We start from the raw sequence: 18669 nt of genomic DNA, 5'->3' as shown, positions 1-18669 counted from the left end.
GCAATTGATATTTTTTTATATTATATTATTTAAGGCAATAGAAACAAAGTACAACAATAATGGAAAACATTTTTTATATTTGCTTCTTTACACCGAAATGACTAAGCACTGGCTCTGGATGTGAAGAAAATGTTTCTTTTTCTTATATTTATTTTTGATAATCACATAACGTGTGCAATTACACAAAAAGAAGTAAAATGTATATTATAATAAATGAACAGTGTATTATCAATTCTTTACAAATATTAATCACCACACGGTATGAAGAATATCTAAAAAAAACCACCTAGAGCCATCTATTGGTCTCTAATACAAGTGTAATACACCGTTTTACCGGCACCTGTTAGACAAAAGATATCAATTTTTATTTTTATAAAGAACAGGCTACTTCTGTATTGTTTTCTTAATATAGAGCTTACTAATGCTTGTGAGTGCTTGTATGAATTGTATATTTATTATATAATATTTTATCTATAATATAGCTTAAACATTTTTACTTCTACTGAATAAATTTTTAATATTATACATTTTTCGTTAAAAATTTACAAATCTATTTTGTATACATTTATTATGCCGAAAAAAAATCAACAGATATTGCTACAAGTGACAGCTATTCCTTTTTGTTGCTTATTAAATAACAAAAACTACATTATGATGATTATTTTTCAACATATTTGTAGTATTTCAAATTTGGAACTTACAAACTGAAACAAGCAGAAGAAATTTTAAAAAATTGGTATCGTATATGTAGTAAAACATAGGCGAGCGAGGAATAAATGAAACAAACATTCAGAAAAGTATGATTCTCCGTTTCAAGAAGAGATATAAGAAGTAGAAAAAAATATGTGTGAATTATGAGAGATTAGGAAAAAGGCAATTTTGTTCTTTCATCCATTTTGAGAACTATTTATGCAGATTTTAACCACTAATCAACAACATATGTGCTGTCAGGATAGAAGAACTATGTTTCTGTTCAAACCACAATTCTGATATTTTCTAAACACTAAATTCTATTCAAGTAAAAGACATATATTAAATATTTAAAATTGTATTCTTCATATAATTGATGATGTTTATTTAAATAATAATTTTAAAATATTTAATAAAAACACTTCCTTCTGCGTTATTTCCAAAATATAAGTCGGTACTTATGAGATTAGATCCTATACGATTATTATAAAAATAGTAAAAGATCGGCTAAGTTAAACAAAACAATAATTATAGTGCAAATACTATTAATTTAATTAAAGTTCTTCTAATGTCTTATATTTAGTAATTAGTGGGTTGATTATTCAAAGAAGGGAAATTGATTTCAACTAAAATATGTATGTTGAATATTTAAAATTGTATTCTCCATATAATTTTAAGGTATGTGTTTTTCTTTCTAATAATAATTTTAAAATATTTAACATAAATAGACCTTATTTGTAAGTGACATAATATACAATTTACTTAATAATAACAGGTCAACTGCGAAGTCCCTGGCCTGACATTTAGATGGCTCTACTAGAATTAAATCCGTTTTTTAGCTGTCGGATCATTAGTTTTGAATTATAGCATTTTGAGTAAAGCAACTGTTGTTATTGCGAAAAAAAGGGATAAAAAGTAATTTCGCCTGTTGAAAAAATATTGCTTTTTGAAGAGAAAAAATATAGTTGAACCAAAAACTTGGTTTTATGCGGAGTTTCCGAACACTGCCCCAGGAAAATCAACCATCAAGGATTGGTGTGCTTAGTTTAGACGTGGTGAAATGAGCACCGAAGACGGTGAATGCAGTGGATGCCTAAAAGTGGTTGTTACCAACGAAAACATTAAAAAAATGCACAAAAAAAATTTGAATAACCATAAATTCAAATTGACTGAAATAGCAGACATTCTAAATATCAACTGAACGTGTACATCATACCATTCACGAATATTTGGGTATGAGAAAGCTCTGTGCAAAGTGGGCGTCGCGCGAGCTCATTTTTGACCAGAAACAACGACGAGTTGATGATTCGGAGCAGGGTTTGGAGATGATCAAGCGTAATAAACTCGAGTTTTTGCGTCGATATGTGACAATAGATGAAACATCATTTTACTCTGAAATCCAATAGACAGTCATCCGAGTGAACTGCATACGATGCACCCACTCCAAAGCGTGGGAAAACGCAACAATCGACTGGCAAGTCTATGGCGTCTCTGTTTTGGGATGCGCATGGAATAATCTTCATTGACTACCTTAAAAAAGGAAGTACCATCAACAGTGACTATTACATAGCATTATTGGACCGTTTGAAGGACGAATTCGCCGAAAAACGACCGCATTTAAGGAAAAAGAAAGTGCTGCTTCACCAAGACAATGCACCGTGTCACAAGTCAGTGAAAACGTTGGCAAAAATCCATGAATTGAGATTCGAATTGCTTCCTCATCCACCGCATTCCCCAGATTTGCCAAACCCCAACACCCCCCCACCCCCAGCGACTGTTTCCTGTTCTCAGATCTCAAAAGAATGCTCGCTGGGAAGAAAATTTCGTCGAATGAAGTTGATCGCTAAATCTGAGGCCTATTTTGAAGCAAAGGACAAATCGTACTACAAAAATGTTATCGAAAAGCTGGAGGATAGCTATAATCAGTGTATCGCCCTTGAAGGGAAATATGTTGAATAAAAAAAGGTAATTTTGCAAAAAAAAGTGTTTTACTATGGTGGGCTCGGTAATTTTCAAATAAATTTACACAAATGTTATTTATATATTTAAGTATCAACTGAAGTATTATATCAAACAAAACAGCATTAAAAACAGCATATATTTCATTGATCTTAATCAAGTAATTTTAACGCCCTATACATAAAAATAAAAGTATTCGTTATCTGAAAAGGAAATGTGATTCGAATTTAGTCTTTAACTTGATTAAATTGTTCGACTTTTTTAAATTTTATTTTGTGTTGATGTCCTTTGAATTTTTTCTAATATTACTATTACAAATGGGCAGAAATACTGATATAGATACAACATGAAAGCTTTCTACCAAAAAAAGGATATAAATTAGCGCACCCAACGTATTTATAAAATAAATAACAGAAAAAGAAACAAATATATTCGGGATACATTAATAAAAAGCAAATATAGCGGTGCCGCGACACGCACACATTAAACCAGACATACGTCACGTCACGACATTAGAGCTGATTTCGATCAGACGAGAGTCCGTCCAAAATGGAGCCGTTCCCACCCTAAACGGAACGTCGCGGCGGAGCGCCCATCAAACTACAACCCCCACCAGAAGCGCCGAAATCTCCCCACACCCCCGTGGCCCACGTGTCCGGCCCACGAACCTACTCATCGGTCTTCTTCACAACTGCTGCGAGGCCTATTCCATAATTCTCCGTCTGTCATTACGAATTGCCACTCTCCGGAGTGCCGAGCGGAGCGCGAGTGCGTGGCTACAGGTTCCGGTCCCGGAAGGATTCTCGCGTCCCCGCGTCACGGGAACCCCGCACGGTCCTCCGCGACCGACCACCGATCGCGACAAGGGGGATAGACGTCGATTTCTGAGCCACGGACCCGAACAGTAATGAATGCTGACATAACGGTCCTGATTTCCCACGACTTTTTCGACAGTTTCCGCTCCACAATATCGAACTAGTGATCTGTGACTCAAGCATGGTGGTTCCCGCATCCAAATCGCATAACTGGTCAGTACTTCTTGTAGTTATTTTCGCTTTCCGGTAAGTTATTACTATTGTATAAAAAAAACCTTTCTTTTTAATAGTTATTACGTTTTAATTAACAAAAATGATTTTACGCAATAAATAACAAAATATATAATAACAAATTAATAAGCAAGTAAACAATGTTTTAAATAAATTTAGAACTGGATTTCATTACGCCAGAATTTTTTGGAGACAAACAAACACACTTAAATATATATTACGTACATTTTCTTAATATTATTCAACAAATTACAATCAACAATCGTTTTAGTCAAAAAATAACAAACCAACAATTCCCAACTATATTTTTCTTCCGAAATCACTTTATTCCTAAAATAGCAAATTAATAAATAAGTAAACAATATAAATTTAGTGTTTATTTAGAAACAAAAAGTATATAAAAATAAAAACATTAAACCAAAACAACGAGGAAAGAAAACAATATTATACTTAATTAAATATTATGTACTTTTTTCTAATATTAATCCACAAATAACAATAAATAATCGTTTTAGTCAAAATATAACAAATTTCTTCATAACTTTAAGAACTAGAAATTCCCAACAATATTTTTCTTCCGAAATCGCTTCCTTCCTAAAATAGCAACATAAAATATTATAGCTTTTTAAAATACTTTAACTATATGATATAAATAATAACTGTTCTAATGTATAACAAAAACCAACTTCAAATATTTATGTATACAAAAAGAATACAAAAATAATATCTACTATTGTATGTTTTAATTGTTTTTCTAAATGACATCATAAAAAGTAATTATTTTAAAGAAAACCTCTATTTTTTTATTAATTATTACGTACATTTTCATAATATTAATCAACGATCATTTTTCGCAATAAATAACAAAATAATGAATGTATAAATACATTTTTTCGAAATAATTTTCGCCATAATAGCCAAGTAAAAAAGTAAAAAACAATATAAATATAATGATTATATGATAATTCCTAATTGTATTTCGCTATTATACAGATTTAATTATATGACATATATAACATAATCAATCACTGTTCTAATGTATAATAAATAATAAATATTAAGTTATAGTATTTCTATACATACGAAACAAATTAAAACAAAATAAATATAAATAAAGAAAACAATCCACTAGTACGTGTTTAATATTTTTATAAATAAAGTCATAAAAATAAATAAACTATAGAAAATTCATAAAACGTGTTGAAAATATCTGACTTTATATATGCAAATATTTAATTTTCAGTCACTGATATTCAATAAATTCAACAATTACTACTTGCTTGAACATTAAAAAAGGTTAATAAGTTTCTTTTATTAAACATGATTTAGAGACACATAAATTGGTTAAAATTTTAAACTATTTCAAATAAATCAAACAAAAAAACTACTTTAATAAAGTTTAAGATACAACAATGACAAAAATAATTCATTTTCTTACCTCAGATCAGCCATAAGGAAACAAGATTAGTTAATTAACGCTATAAATGCGCCATGAAATTAACTTTAATTAAAACAAACTCATAATAAGTGTCATTAATTTATGAATATTATAAATGATGGCATCCCATCAACATTTCTTATGTGGTAGTCAACATAATTGAGACTCTCTTTTTATTTATTTTATAATTATATTACACAGCACTCAAGTATTAAGTAAAGAATCACAATTAATTGGATTCAGTTTTATTTCCAATAACTAACTGTTGGTAAATTCGAATAAAATCAAGAACATTCTAGATAGAATTCAAAAACTGTTTTTAATTTTGAAATAAAATATTTAAAACAGATATGGTAATTACCTTTAAAGTACATAAAAAATTAAACTTTTTATTCCACACACAATGCCGGTTCAAATTATACCAATTAGATAAGATTTACAAGACAACATAGAATCCTTTGCAGGAATTGTATAGAACCTGATTCATAATCTAACAATAGTATTAATACTGTAAAAATAGAGATTTCTCACGATTTCCAAACTACTCTTAAATAATAAAAATAAAACAGGCTCAGTAGATAATTGACGTGTTAGATTGTTATGTCAATTGTCTCGATTGTCGTTAAAAAATTATTTAATGTAACTAATAGGTAAGGAATTTATCTATTGTACAGAGAGTACCAGTAAGTATATGTAATTCGATGTAGTTTACGAATTTCTTATAGCATTTCTGAAATTCCCTATTGCAATGGTGTAATCGCATTATTTTCCCGATTTAGCTCTGTTAAGCTTCCTTTAACTCAAAGATAGTTGATATAGATGAAGATTCCTCCGAAGTGGGGGAAATAATTTTCGAACAATCTTTGGTTTTACAAAACCCCTTTATTATAAAATACTCTCCCTTAGACTAATTCTCATTTTCAAGAATTTTTTCTTCCTTCGATTTTTTCAGCGTCCAGAATATTCTTCAGCATTCATTTTACCATGTTTAAATACCCATACTACTTTAAATAAGTTTTAGTGTATGTAGTTTGTAACATTATTTTTGGAAACTTCTTGAAGCATTTATAGGTTTGCATATATAACGGGACGACTTCACAAACAGGACAGGACAAAAGTAAGTTTAATATATCACCATACTCATGATTTATCCTATAATCTGGCGCTCCTCGAACACTTAATCTTCGTGAAGATGTTGACCAGCCCCATCTAATCCATAGACCTTCCCCTCATATGGGTCCACCCATTTCTTGGTGTCATCATTTGAACTACTGGGTATCTTCTCCATCGATATATTTGTGGTCGAAAAAGTTAATAAGGTGTATTGGATTAAACTTAAGTTCATACACAAGATTTCGAATTATTCGAGGAATGATTCTACATACTTTACATTATCAAAATTCCCTTAGAAATGAAACATTCAATGGATTTTCTGAACAATTGTTCAGGTATAGATATCGACAACAAATAGAAAACAACAAATGACTGTGCTCAACATTCACGCAAGATGAATATTTAAAAGTATATGAAGAGCTAAAAAGAACCCCAAAGAGGAATATTTAGTCCAAAAGCACGTGATGGCTGAAAGGAGACAAATGATATACCTAATAACATAAACTATCTGTTAAGTAATAAACATTCTTCAACTATAATAAATAGAAGCGAAAAAAAATCGATAGAAGGTCAAACAAAAATATATTTGGCGATTTCATGTACACTCTATGGAAACATTATTTACAAGACAGTTTCTAATCTCGTGACTCCACAGAATAATCGACACAAAACACGACACAAAAACCTTCCAACCTAGCCAAATGAATCAAAACGCTTTACGGATCGTTTGTTTCTATGAAGACACCATGCCCTCGTAGCAACTATGGAAATTTTGAACAATCTGATCGTATAACTTAATTTTACAACTCATTAAAAGCAGTAAATAAACAACAACTATCAGTTCTGGATCTATTAAATCGCGCTAAACGACAAGAAACTGTTTGAATTGTTGAATAATAAAAAGATACTCTAGTTGAACTACAACTAATTTATAGTTAGGTGATTATAAATAGCTATCATTTCAGTGTAAATAGTTTTTGGGTCGGAAATATGTTAATGGCACTTGAGATATTTCTGACAGTATTGACGGAAATAAATAAACTTTAGTACTCGGAGGTACTTTCCTTTCTAAAACAGTCCTAGCTATCGGCGCTTTTTGATCTTAACGCTATCTAACGGTTTTTAAAAAAAGAACAGTCAGGTTTTGGGCCATTATATTTGAAATAAACATTTTTTTTTCGGTGAGTGCCTTTCTATAAGTTTAAATTCCTATTATTAAGGTATTCCTGCTAATTAATTATGTAATTCTGCGGTATATATCGTCTGTTATTAATAAACCACATTCACCAGTCACCATATTACCATATCACCATGGTAAATTCACTTTTTGTGTTCACATTCAGTTCAATTTACAAATAATATAATAAATAAGTCAAGATCGGTCTTTCAATAACACTAATCGTTTATAAAAATGTTTCTGACTCAGAAATTGTATATTCTCATGTACTTTCATCTGCAGAATTCAAGAAACGCCAACAAGAATCACAGATTACTTCTAGAGGAAAACAATATAAGATGTCAATAGCTCTTGAATACCTCTTAACCATAATTTTAAAGAAAACGATAATCTACCACACATATGTTTGTGTCATAGTTGATGTGATGTTGAGTGAACACTTAGTAGGTGTTTTTCAACAGTTTAGAATGTAGAAGTTATTTAAAAAACGTTTTTTAACTTTTTTTTTCAAGGCTGTTTTAATTAATTAATGGTAATAATAACACCCAGAATGATTTAGAAAGACTTCCAAAGTTACTACTTCAAACTGTGATTAATTTTTTTTACATATTTTAAAGTCTTCTTTACCAACTATGGGTTTATCTGGACTGGACCTACAGTTTAACGTGGGGTCCGAACCACGGTCCTCGGCATTAAGCCTACCGACTGGCGAGTGACCAACTTTAGAAATCATCCCAGAACACATCCGGTCTTACCCACCCTGGTTACTTGCATGACTGGGATCATTTTTCTTGTCGGATTTTACACTCCTACCTAGGGCACCCACAAATATTAAACATTCACAAACATAAATTTACGCCCATTCCCCAGCAGGATTCGAACCCGCGCCTATCGCAACACAACAGTATTTAAAGTTTTTATTAAAAGTTTTAAAAGGATATTTAGAGCTAAAAGGAAATATTATACTACATACGTATTAATATATCAAAGTAATGTATACTTATCACAGAAATGTTGTATTTGTCAAAAGATACAACATTTCTATTTTCACGTTCTTAAGAAACATTTATCCGAAAAAATAATTACCATTGAAAACACCAATTTTCCGGACTTTTGAAACGTGTACTGAATAGGAATTTAACAAAAACTGTGTAATTGTTCTCAAACACTATAATAAACTTTCATATTATGCTTAAATTTTCATTCCAAACATTCAGTCTCTCCATATCATAAAGGAAACAAAAATTAAGTTTCGAAAATAAAGAAAAATATTTGATACTGATGGAAAATCGATAAAACTTCAAGGTTATATTATTGACAAGTGTCTAGTATTATCATATGATCTTTAAATCAGACAATTTTACATATGTTAACTGATGTCATCTTGTTTTGTGTACTATAAGACTAACTTAAATATTTAACAGTGATCAAATAATAAACGTATGGATTTTTCATTTCACTGTTGTGTGTACAACTCCTAATACATTGGTTGTTGCCTAATTACCTGAGTTAATTCTATATTACATAAAAATTAATCATAATGTATTTCAATGATATCCCATAACAAGCAAAATAGTTCCTATATTAAAATATATATTGTAGCTCGGGATATACCACCTTCTCGGCGAAAAATCATTAACAATTTCATCGTCAACATTCCTAATGAGTCACCAGTATCGATTCAAATATAAACGTATATGAACAACGAGATATTTTTATTACTAATGGATGCGATCATACCTAGGTGTCAGTTTAGGTTCAAGTATGTTAAAAATATAACAGAGGTCATATTATATGTAAGTAGATGATCTTATATCACTTGTAAGTCAGTAGCCTTCACAAATCACATAAAATGAATACCTAATGGGATGTTATGCTGACGAAATTCAAAAAATAACCAATATTTTAAACGAATATTTATATTTATGGTATATATATATATATATATATATATATATATATATATACGTTTATATATATATATATATATATATATATATATATATATATGTTCTCTCTAAATATTGCTAATATTCATGATATAATAGGATCTCGCGTATATAGGCCCTGGAAATTTAAAATAATGAAATATTCAATTGTTTTTACCCATTTTGAAAGACACCATATTGAAAATTAAACTGGGATATAAAATCAAAAGCTGATATTTTTATAATGTAGTGGCCAGTTGCAAGAAAGTTCAACGTGATATTTAAAAGTGGTGCCCTTTATTAAAAGACAATCAATTAGGATGTATGCGCTATTAAACAAAAAATACCTTATGGACGCAGATCTATGAGAAGCCTCGTCATATCGTAGATATTTATAATGTAATAATTAAAAAATATATTATAAATAATATCAAGCACTAAAGAAAAAGAAGAGCAATGTGAGAAAGCTGGTGTAGGTTTAATTAACAAATAAAATCAAATAGTTAGACATGTAAATTAAAATAAAACCTAAAAATAAATTTAGAGATAGAAAACAAATAATGTTAACAAAAAAAATGAACCGACCTGAACTCACTAAATACTTAAAAAGTAATAAAACTTAGATTTTTATCACAAAAAGCAACACTTTAAAATAAAACATGTACATGATAATCGTTGTAATAACTAAATATCAATAAATAAAAACCTTATTTAATTGACCATCAATTGATCAATTGAACAGTCTCCGGCCTACCATAGTAAAACACATTTTTTTGGCAAAATTACTTTTTTTATTCAAGATAATTCCCTTCAAAGGTGATACACTGATTATAGCGACACTTCAACCTTCAACGATACCATTTTTATACTACGATTTGTCCTTTGCTTCAAAATAGACCTCAATTTCGTCGATCACCTCTTCATTTGACGAAAATTTCTTCCCAGTGAGCATTCTTTTGAGGTCTGATAGCAGGAAATAGTCGCCGGGAGCCAGATCTGGAGAATACGGTATTTTTGGTCAAAAGTGAGCTCGCGCGGCACCCACTTTGCACAGAGGTTTCCCATACCCAAATATTCGTTTATATTAATATATACATGTTCAGTTGATATCTCTAGAGTGTCTGCTATTTCATTCAATTTCAACTTACGGTCAATCAAAATCATTTTGTGGATTTTTTAAATGTTTTCGTCGGTAACAACCTCTTTTGTGCGTCAACTGCGTTCAACGTCTTCGATGCTCATTTCACCACGTCTAAACTTACCAATCCTTGATAGTTGATTTTCTTGGTGCAGTGTCCGGAAACTCGGCATCAAACCAAGTTTTTGCTTCAACTGTATTTTTCCCTTCAAAAAGCAATATTCTATCAACATGCGAAATTCCTTTTTATCCATTTTTTCACATTATCAAAAGTTATAATTCACAAACTGATGATCCGACAGCTGTCAAATTTATACACGCATCTTTGGAGAGTTAGGGCTAAATGTGTGAAGCCGGGGACTTTTCAATTAATCTGTTATTTGTCTCTGGTTATATTATCATATTAGAGCTTTGAAATGTCATGCTACAGTCATAAAAACAATGATTTATATGGAATAACGTTTAATCGACTGAATATTTACACAGGAGAAGGTTACGCTGTCGTTATATTATAAATATTGAATAATTATCTATGTATCTAATAATTTTCATCGTCGGCTTCGGTATTATTTGTAACCAACTCGGAAAAAAAACAATATTCTATAATAAATTATCGAAATGGGCTGACTAGTGTACCAAAATAGTAACATAATTGGAATCAAATAAAAAAAGCAAATAGAGCTCGATAGAAAAAAACCTTAAGCCGCGAAACTACGTGAACTTTTAACATAATGAAAAGCCCATAAAAACAAACGATGTCCGAAAAGGGTCAAGAACGCCAGACATACGGAAAAAACGTTTTTTACTAATTACATAAAGCACCGGCAGATAATAACCTAGTTAATAACCTCTCTAGGATCGCTATCTGAAATGGGATATGTAAATTAATTAGGAATCACACCCTATTGCATGTAAACGTTCGGGTGAGGGGTGGGTAGAAGGGAGTGCGTGACTAAAAGAAGTTGATTTTTTCTAGTTTAGTATAACGGGTAAGATTGTGACGAGGAAAATGGGGAAAATCGATAAGGTCGGACCGTTCTGTTCAATAATAAATTCCAGGATAATGGGTTTCCTTACCTATAAATCGTTCGATATATGACTGATAACTTAAAGATACAAAAAAATTAATTATAGACGAAATTGCTATAGATAACATCTTAATTTTCAAAAATGAAGGAAGTACTAAATTAAAATTGTTTTGGAGTGGATGGACATCTAATCGAAGAAAAGGAAATAAAACTCTTCTGTTAAAGGTGCTCGCATATATTTTTCACTTCCTAAACTAAGAAGACGGGGACTGAAAAGAAAGGACCGAGAAGAATATAACCAAGTCCATGATAAAATGACCTATGTCAAAGCATAGAATTGCTGTTAAAACTTGCAGTAAAGTTGGATGAAATAAACAAAAATACTATATACTACTATATACACACAATTTAGCTTAATACCTACCTTAACCTATTTATCTATTTACAATATAATTCTAAATACTAACTACGAAATTACTATAGATAATATCTTAATTTTCTTTTTATTTCAATTATCAATATCTAGCACTAAAAAGAGAAAAATAAACTATTTTTAACAAAAAAATTGTACCGAATTCAAAAAATAATTAAGGAAAATTTAAAAAATAATGAAACTTAGATATTTAACATAAAAAAAATTGTTTTAAAATAAAAAATAGACATAATAATCGTTGTAATAACTAAATAAAAATAAACAAAAATGAACCCATCTACTACATGTATTTTATATCCTACTATATACATACAATTTAGCTTAATACCTACCTTAACCTATCTATCTACTTTTGCAGGCTTGTTCGGTTGTATGTTCGAACTGGTTAGACAGCATTCGGTCTCTTTTTAACTGGAATAAAATGAGAAGAAAATATTGCCTTATTGTTGTCCTAAGATAGATATATAGTCTATTCAAAGTTTTTTTGTGCATACGTCATTAAGATTTTCAATTTACTGCCTTCCGCAATTTGTAAATTCGTTTTCGAATCAGAGAATATTTTCCTTCTCATCTTATTCTAGCTGAAGAGAGACAAAATGCTGTCGGATCAGTTCAAACGCGTAAATGAATGAGCCTGTCAAAGTCGTCCGGTTGTCAGACGTATGCAAAATTCTTGAAAGCAATAGTGAAAAGAGGTTATAACTATTATCTATAAACTTTTGTGTCTGTATAACTAACTGTAGTTTTTAGATGAACTATAATGTTAAAATAAATGATATTTGATAACATTTCTGTTTAATTATTTCTTTAGATTAGTATGTCAAAGCCAAACTGAACTAAAACTCAGAGTTGATGCGGTAACATTGCGACGTTTCGATATCCCAAAGTTAAATGACGTATGTACAAAGTAACTTTGAATAGGCTATATATAAGAAATATTTTCTTATTGCCCATATTTTGACAGGTGAATTAAGAATCTATTGCTAATTAATTTTACGTCCGCAAAGTTTGCTATTGCGATCGGTTAAGTTTGTATCACATCGCAAATGAACGAATATCCAGCGGGTCTCGCTCCACGACGGTGAGTTCAATTTTATTATCTCGTAAATCTCGAAAATAAGTTATTTTCTCTTTAGGACATTGTGCACAAGACAAAAGGACGACCGTTTATGTTCGCCGATTTATTTTGACGCGCGAGGTGACTGACGCAAAATTAAAAACTTTTATTGTTAATTAAGAAAATATAATTAAAAGCTGAAATTCATATGGCGTTGTTGCTGTTGGTGTTGCTGTTGTTGGATTTAACGGGCGCTCAAAGACGGCTCTTTTTTTCTCCTCTTTTCTAGCGGCGCGGTTAAATTTTCACATTTTTACATCGCAGTTAATTTAACTTCCTTTAAAGTTGCGTTGTTTGTAATTGCACACTTTATGACCTCATGTTGGTTTTATATATGGCCGGTTTTTTTTTCGTAATTCTATTTCCTGGCTTATTACCGATCACCGTTTTATTTATCGTGTAAAACAGACACTTTTTTGTCACTTTACTGTTATTTAAAAATGGTAGAACGTAAACGGATAAAACGAATATCGGGCTGAGTTAAACTTAGACCAAGGAAATCAAAAACTACACTCAAACAGACATAACTTCAGTGTAGTACAAAAGAATTTCAAATTGCGATAAAATTCTTCCGTCTCGATGCCTAATGATAACGCGCAGTAAGGATTAACACTTCAAAAAAATATTACGAGCCCAAAACTATGTTTTTTACGAAATATGAATCTGCTGACGACAAAAATCATCATAAAATGACTAATATGCTATTACTTATAACTACAGACGAAGATGTACGAACCCTTTCCTGTATAAATTGTAAGAGAGGAAGGGATGGAGATAATTGCTTGGAGCAGTTAATGTTATATGTGCTTATATTTTCCAATGGTAGTATAAGCCAGACGGAGATGTACATATTCCTTCACATACTAACTTTAAAAAAGAAAAGCAAAGAAATAATTACTGAATACTATTGACAAGCAATTTATAATTTCATATTAAACGAAGTAGAATTACTTTTATATTTGTATATTCTGTGGATCTGTAAAAAGGAATGGACTTTTTCTATGGAATGGAATATTATCTTATTTTAATATGTTAATTGCTATTTTTAAATAATATACTATAATAAATATAGACAATACAATAGAACTTAAACAAAACCTAAAATCTGAAGATGTACAATAACTGTAAATACTAAATAAAAATTAAACATATACCTAATCATAGAAAAAAGAGCTAATCCATGGCAGAGCTTTTTTAAATAAGTAAGTGCTTTATTTATTATTGAACATTGAACATATGTTTTAACAAAAATCGAGAGAGTAATCGAAATATTACCTATTATTTCCATAAAAGCAGCCTTTGTTGCTATTTATCATTCACAATTTTAATCTTTTTACCCCATTACTTTAACAATCTTGAAAAATATCGTTCTAAAATGCTGCTATATTATTATACAATATACCGTTATTTACAATAAAATTATATTTATTACATATAAATCTATGTAAGCTTAAATTGGGTACATTTTTGTTAAGGTCGCCGTCAGGACAACAGAGCCTGAACGTTAAAAATCAATCGAATGAAACAAGTAGAACCAAAAATAGTAATCAAATGTACGAAAATCAGACGTGGGTAATTAGTTCTTTCAATCTGCGAGTTGCTTTCCATGGTAAATAATCGTTTACTTAATTTTTAAGATGAGAGAACTTACAACAGATGTCAAAGTATATTAAATTGTCGTGTACATGTTGTAACCAATTTCATGTTGAAGCATCACTTGGCTTTATTTTTCAGTATGTGTCATTTAGTCAAATTGTGAACAAACATTTTTACAGCGCGTTGGATATGTTTTAATTTACGGGATATTCTACTATTTACTACTATTTAGAACCATGCTTCATCGAATTCAAAATATGACCACTGGTTTCGTCATTCTAAAAATGTTCATTGCGACACAGAAAAGAAAAAGCGCTATGAACAGCTACAATAAATTGAAGATGAAGATTTGAAGGCATTATTTGATTAAACTAGCAATGGGCATCGGTATTGGCTACAAATGATGCATTTGAAAGCGAATAATACGAATACGGCTAGATTGTGAACAAAGACCCAACAATGTTTTAGCAACCCAACTCTTTAGCAAGGACGCTCGACTACATAACATATTAAAAAACCGATGAAAACATACTTGGGAACATTAAAATGGGAAGTACTACCGCACTCGCTCTATTCTCCAGACCTTGGAAGATACCAAGAAATGAGTAAATTTGTGGAAAGCATCAAAATATCAATCATCAAAAAATACATCGTTCTTTCGAGATGAAATCCCTAAATTGTCTGAAAGATGAGAGAAAGTAGCAGTTATCAATGTACAATACTTTGAATTAAATTCATTATACCGATTATTCACAATTAATGAAAAAAACCTTCAACACCAATTTATAGGGCAATATATTAACAAAAATGCGAAAAAATCTGCGATCAAAAACAAGTAATAGAGTCAAGAAGAGATACCTATCTTAACCTATAAATTGATCTGGTTGAAGTCGGAACCGAGCTCAAACAATACAAAAATAATAATATAATTTTGTCAACAAATTCAAAATTCGCCAAAACAAACTTGTTATTAGTTTGATTAATAGTTAATAGTTTGAAGAATTTTGCAGACGTTTGGCAACCGTATGACTTTCGCCGGCTTGTTCGGTTACATGTTCGAACTGGTCAGACAGCATTCGGTCTCTTTTTAACTGGAATAAAATGAGAAGGGTAATATTGTCTTAAGATATAAATATATATATATATATATATATATATATAAATATATATATGGTTTACTCAAAGTTTTTTTCTACACACGTAATTAAAATTTTAAATATATTGCCTGCCGAAATTTGTATATTCGTTGTAGAGTCAGACAATATTTTCCTTCTCATTTTGTTCTAGTTAAAAAAAGACACAATGCTGTCTGATAAGTTCGAACACGTAAGTGAACGCCCGTTAAGGTCGTTCGGTTGCCAGACATATGCAACATTCTTGAAAGCCATAGTGATAAGAGGTTATAATTCTAACCTATAAACTATTGTGGCTCTATAATTAACTGTAGTTTTTGAATGTACTATAATGTTAAAATAAATTATATTTGATAAAGTTTTTGTTCAATTATTTCATTTATATTAATATTTTGTTGTGTGTCAAAGCCAAACTGAATTAAACCTTCAAACCCAATTTATAGGGCAAAAAAACGAAAGAATCTGCGATGAAAAACTAGAAATAATGTCAAGAATATTATGGATTAAACGATTTCGATCTACAAACTATTCGGTTTCGATTCAGATTAAAATATTTACCGATATGATTATCCATAAACATTTCACCGCCCGTTTGTAATCAATTTGTATATTTGTCTCTTATTTAATCGTATACATCGATCTCGCGGTGACCTAATTATGCTAGTCATGCGTGTTGCATAACGTTCTAATGATAAAAGCTTCCTTGGCAAATCGAACAAGACATGTCCAACACAACATCGAACGGATATTTAGTTTACATTATCTAACGCACTAATATTACCGAAAAAAAAACGACGTGTGATGGCGAGGTGCTGCCCGTGGAACGTTTACTGTTGGAAACTATCGACTGGAAACTAATATCGATTGTTTAGTAATTAACTACATTTTACTATCGACTAGTTTTAGTTGTGCTCGTTGCTAATTTTATACGCTCTTAGTTACTAATTTTTAACGTTCTGGCTTTGATAATCAGCCTGGTACTGGCGTGACTGGGATCACTTTCAGGACAATCACAAACATTAAATAATCACAAACATACATTTACGACCATATCCCGACAGTATTTGAACCCGCGACTATCGCAATAGTAGGTAGACTGTCCTATCGCCTTCACCACTGCGCCATCCAAGTGGCTTCAAAGTAATCAGCCTGGTAATACTTAATATAATATTGTAAATAAATGAATAGGTATAACAGGTCAATTGAAAAGTCCCCAACCTACCATAGACAAACACATATTTTTGGAAAAAAGATTTTTTTTATTCAACATAATTTCCTTCAAGGGTGATACACTAATTATAGCGACCCTCCAACTTTTCAATACCATTTTTATAATACGATTTGTCCTTTGCTTCAAAATAGGCCTCAGTTTCGGCGATCACCTCTTCATTCGATCAAAATTTCCTCCCAGCGAGCATTCTTTTGAGATCTGAGAACAGGAAGCAGTCGCCTTGGGCCAGATCTGAAGAACACGGTGGATGAGGAAGCAATTCGAAGCCAGATTCATGGATTTTTGACATGGTGGATTATCTTGATGAAGCAGCACTTGCTTTTTCTTCAAATGCGGCCGTTTTTCGGCGAGTTCGTCCTTCAAACAGTTCAATGATGCTATGTAATAGTCACTGTTGATGGTCCTTCCTTTTTCAAGATAGTCAATGAAAATTATTCCATGCGCATCCCAAAATACAGACGTCATAACCTTGCCAGCCGACCGTTGCGCCTTCACAAGCTTTGGAGCGGGTTCATCGTGTGCAGTCCACTCGGATGACTGTCGATTGAACTTCGGAGTGAAATTATGGAGCCATGTTTCATCCATTGTCACATATCGACGCAAAAACTCGTGTTTATTACGCTTGATCATTTTCAAACACTACTCCGAATAATCAACTCGTCGTAAATATAAAATAAGTGTAGTAGATAGGGGAAATAAGGTTTTTGTCTAGTTTTATTTAGATATTACAACGATTATTATATATATATTTTATTTTAGAAGGTTTTTTTTTATATTAAAATTCTAAGTTTGATTATTTTTTACTTTTTATTGAGTTCCTTCTTTATTTTTTGAAGTCAGTTCAATTTGTTTGTTAAAATATAATATTTTTCTCTTTTTAGTGTTAGTCAATTATTTTATCAAATATTATAATAGGTAGGACAAGTAATCATCTACGAGGAAACATAGGAATAAAGAAACAATGATTGAAATTAAGGAACGCTTCAGGCGCCGGTCTCCGCTACCTAGTCTAGGTGATTCGACAAATATTCTAATCAAACTAGAACAAAAATTTGTTGCCGCCGTCGGGAATCGAACCCGCGGCTTCCGCACATGAGCTGAACGCTCTACCCATTCCACCATAGCTGCTGGTGCCTGTGGTATTTCTATGCCTTTTAACATGATATGGTTAGGGCTTAAAAAGCAAACTGAATTGTTTTACACTGAACTATTTCTGATTTTCTATCACATCAGTTCGGCAATAACACTATGCATGAATGTCTCATTATTTTAAATAAAATATTTGAAAACTTTCTACATGCCTTTGAAATTTAAGATTTTCCCTCGATTTACTCCCACCTTTACCCAACAGATCCTAACTTGATCATAGAACCTCCTTTTTTGAAGTCGGTTAAAACAGACCTCTTGTCAGTACTAGTACCAAACACAAAAAGATCACTGTGGCATCGTCGCAAAGTCAAGCGGTAACTACCGAAGTTTACCGAACGCCGGCTATGATTCTCTAAAATTAGTACTACTATTTTGCAACTATCGACTGTTTTCAGTCGATAGTTTCCAGCGCTAGTTTTATTAATTTATTGACTCCTTCCTTCTGCATTCTGAGGCAATTTAGCGCGTTTTTCTTTTTGCCGCGGTTCATTAG

The 18669-nt window shown here is 31.2% G+C and overlaps 2 protein-coding genes across 3 annotated transcripts in view; one reads left to right on the top strand and one right to left on the bottom strand.

The window, feature by feature from the left end:
- Positions 1–18669, bottom strand: part of LOC143202996 (phosphatidate cytidylyltransferase, photoreceptor-specific) — a 51240-nt gene that overhangs the window by 19831 nt on the left and 12740 nt on the right. The gene's annotated exons all lie outside the window — the stretch shown is intronic.
- Positions 3345–18669, top strand: part of Wnt10 (Wnt oncogene analog 10) — a 43860-nt gene continuing 28535 nt past the window's right edge. The window contains exon 1 of one of the 2 annotated variants that reach the window (XM_076415062.1): positions 3345–3710. In XM_076415062.1, the coding sequence (XP_076271177.1) occupies positions 3646–3710 (65 nt within the window). In that variant the 5' untranslated portion in view covers positions 3345–3645. The remainder of the gene's footprint in view (positions 3711–18669) is intronic. The other variant, XM_076415063.1, reaches the window with a different exon arrangement.

This window comes from Rhynchophorus ferrugineus, unplaced genomic scaffold (genome assembly GCF_030347505.1).
Source record: "Rhynchophorus ferrugineus isolate W39M unplaced genomic scaffold, kcgeb_rfMv2 rfM9, whole genome shotgun sequence".
Taxonomy (NCBI): Eukaryota; Metazoa; Arthropoda; class Insecta; order Coleoptera; family Curculionidae; genus Rhynchophorus; species Rhynchophorus ferrugineus.
Note: the sequence above shows the minus strand (reverse complement) of the source record. Positions and strands in the feature narration are given on the sequence as shown.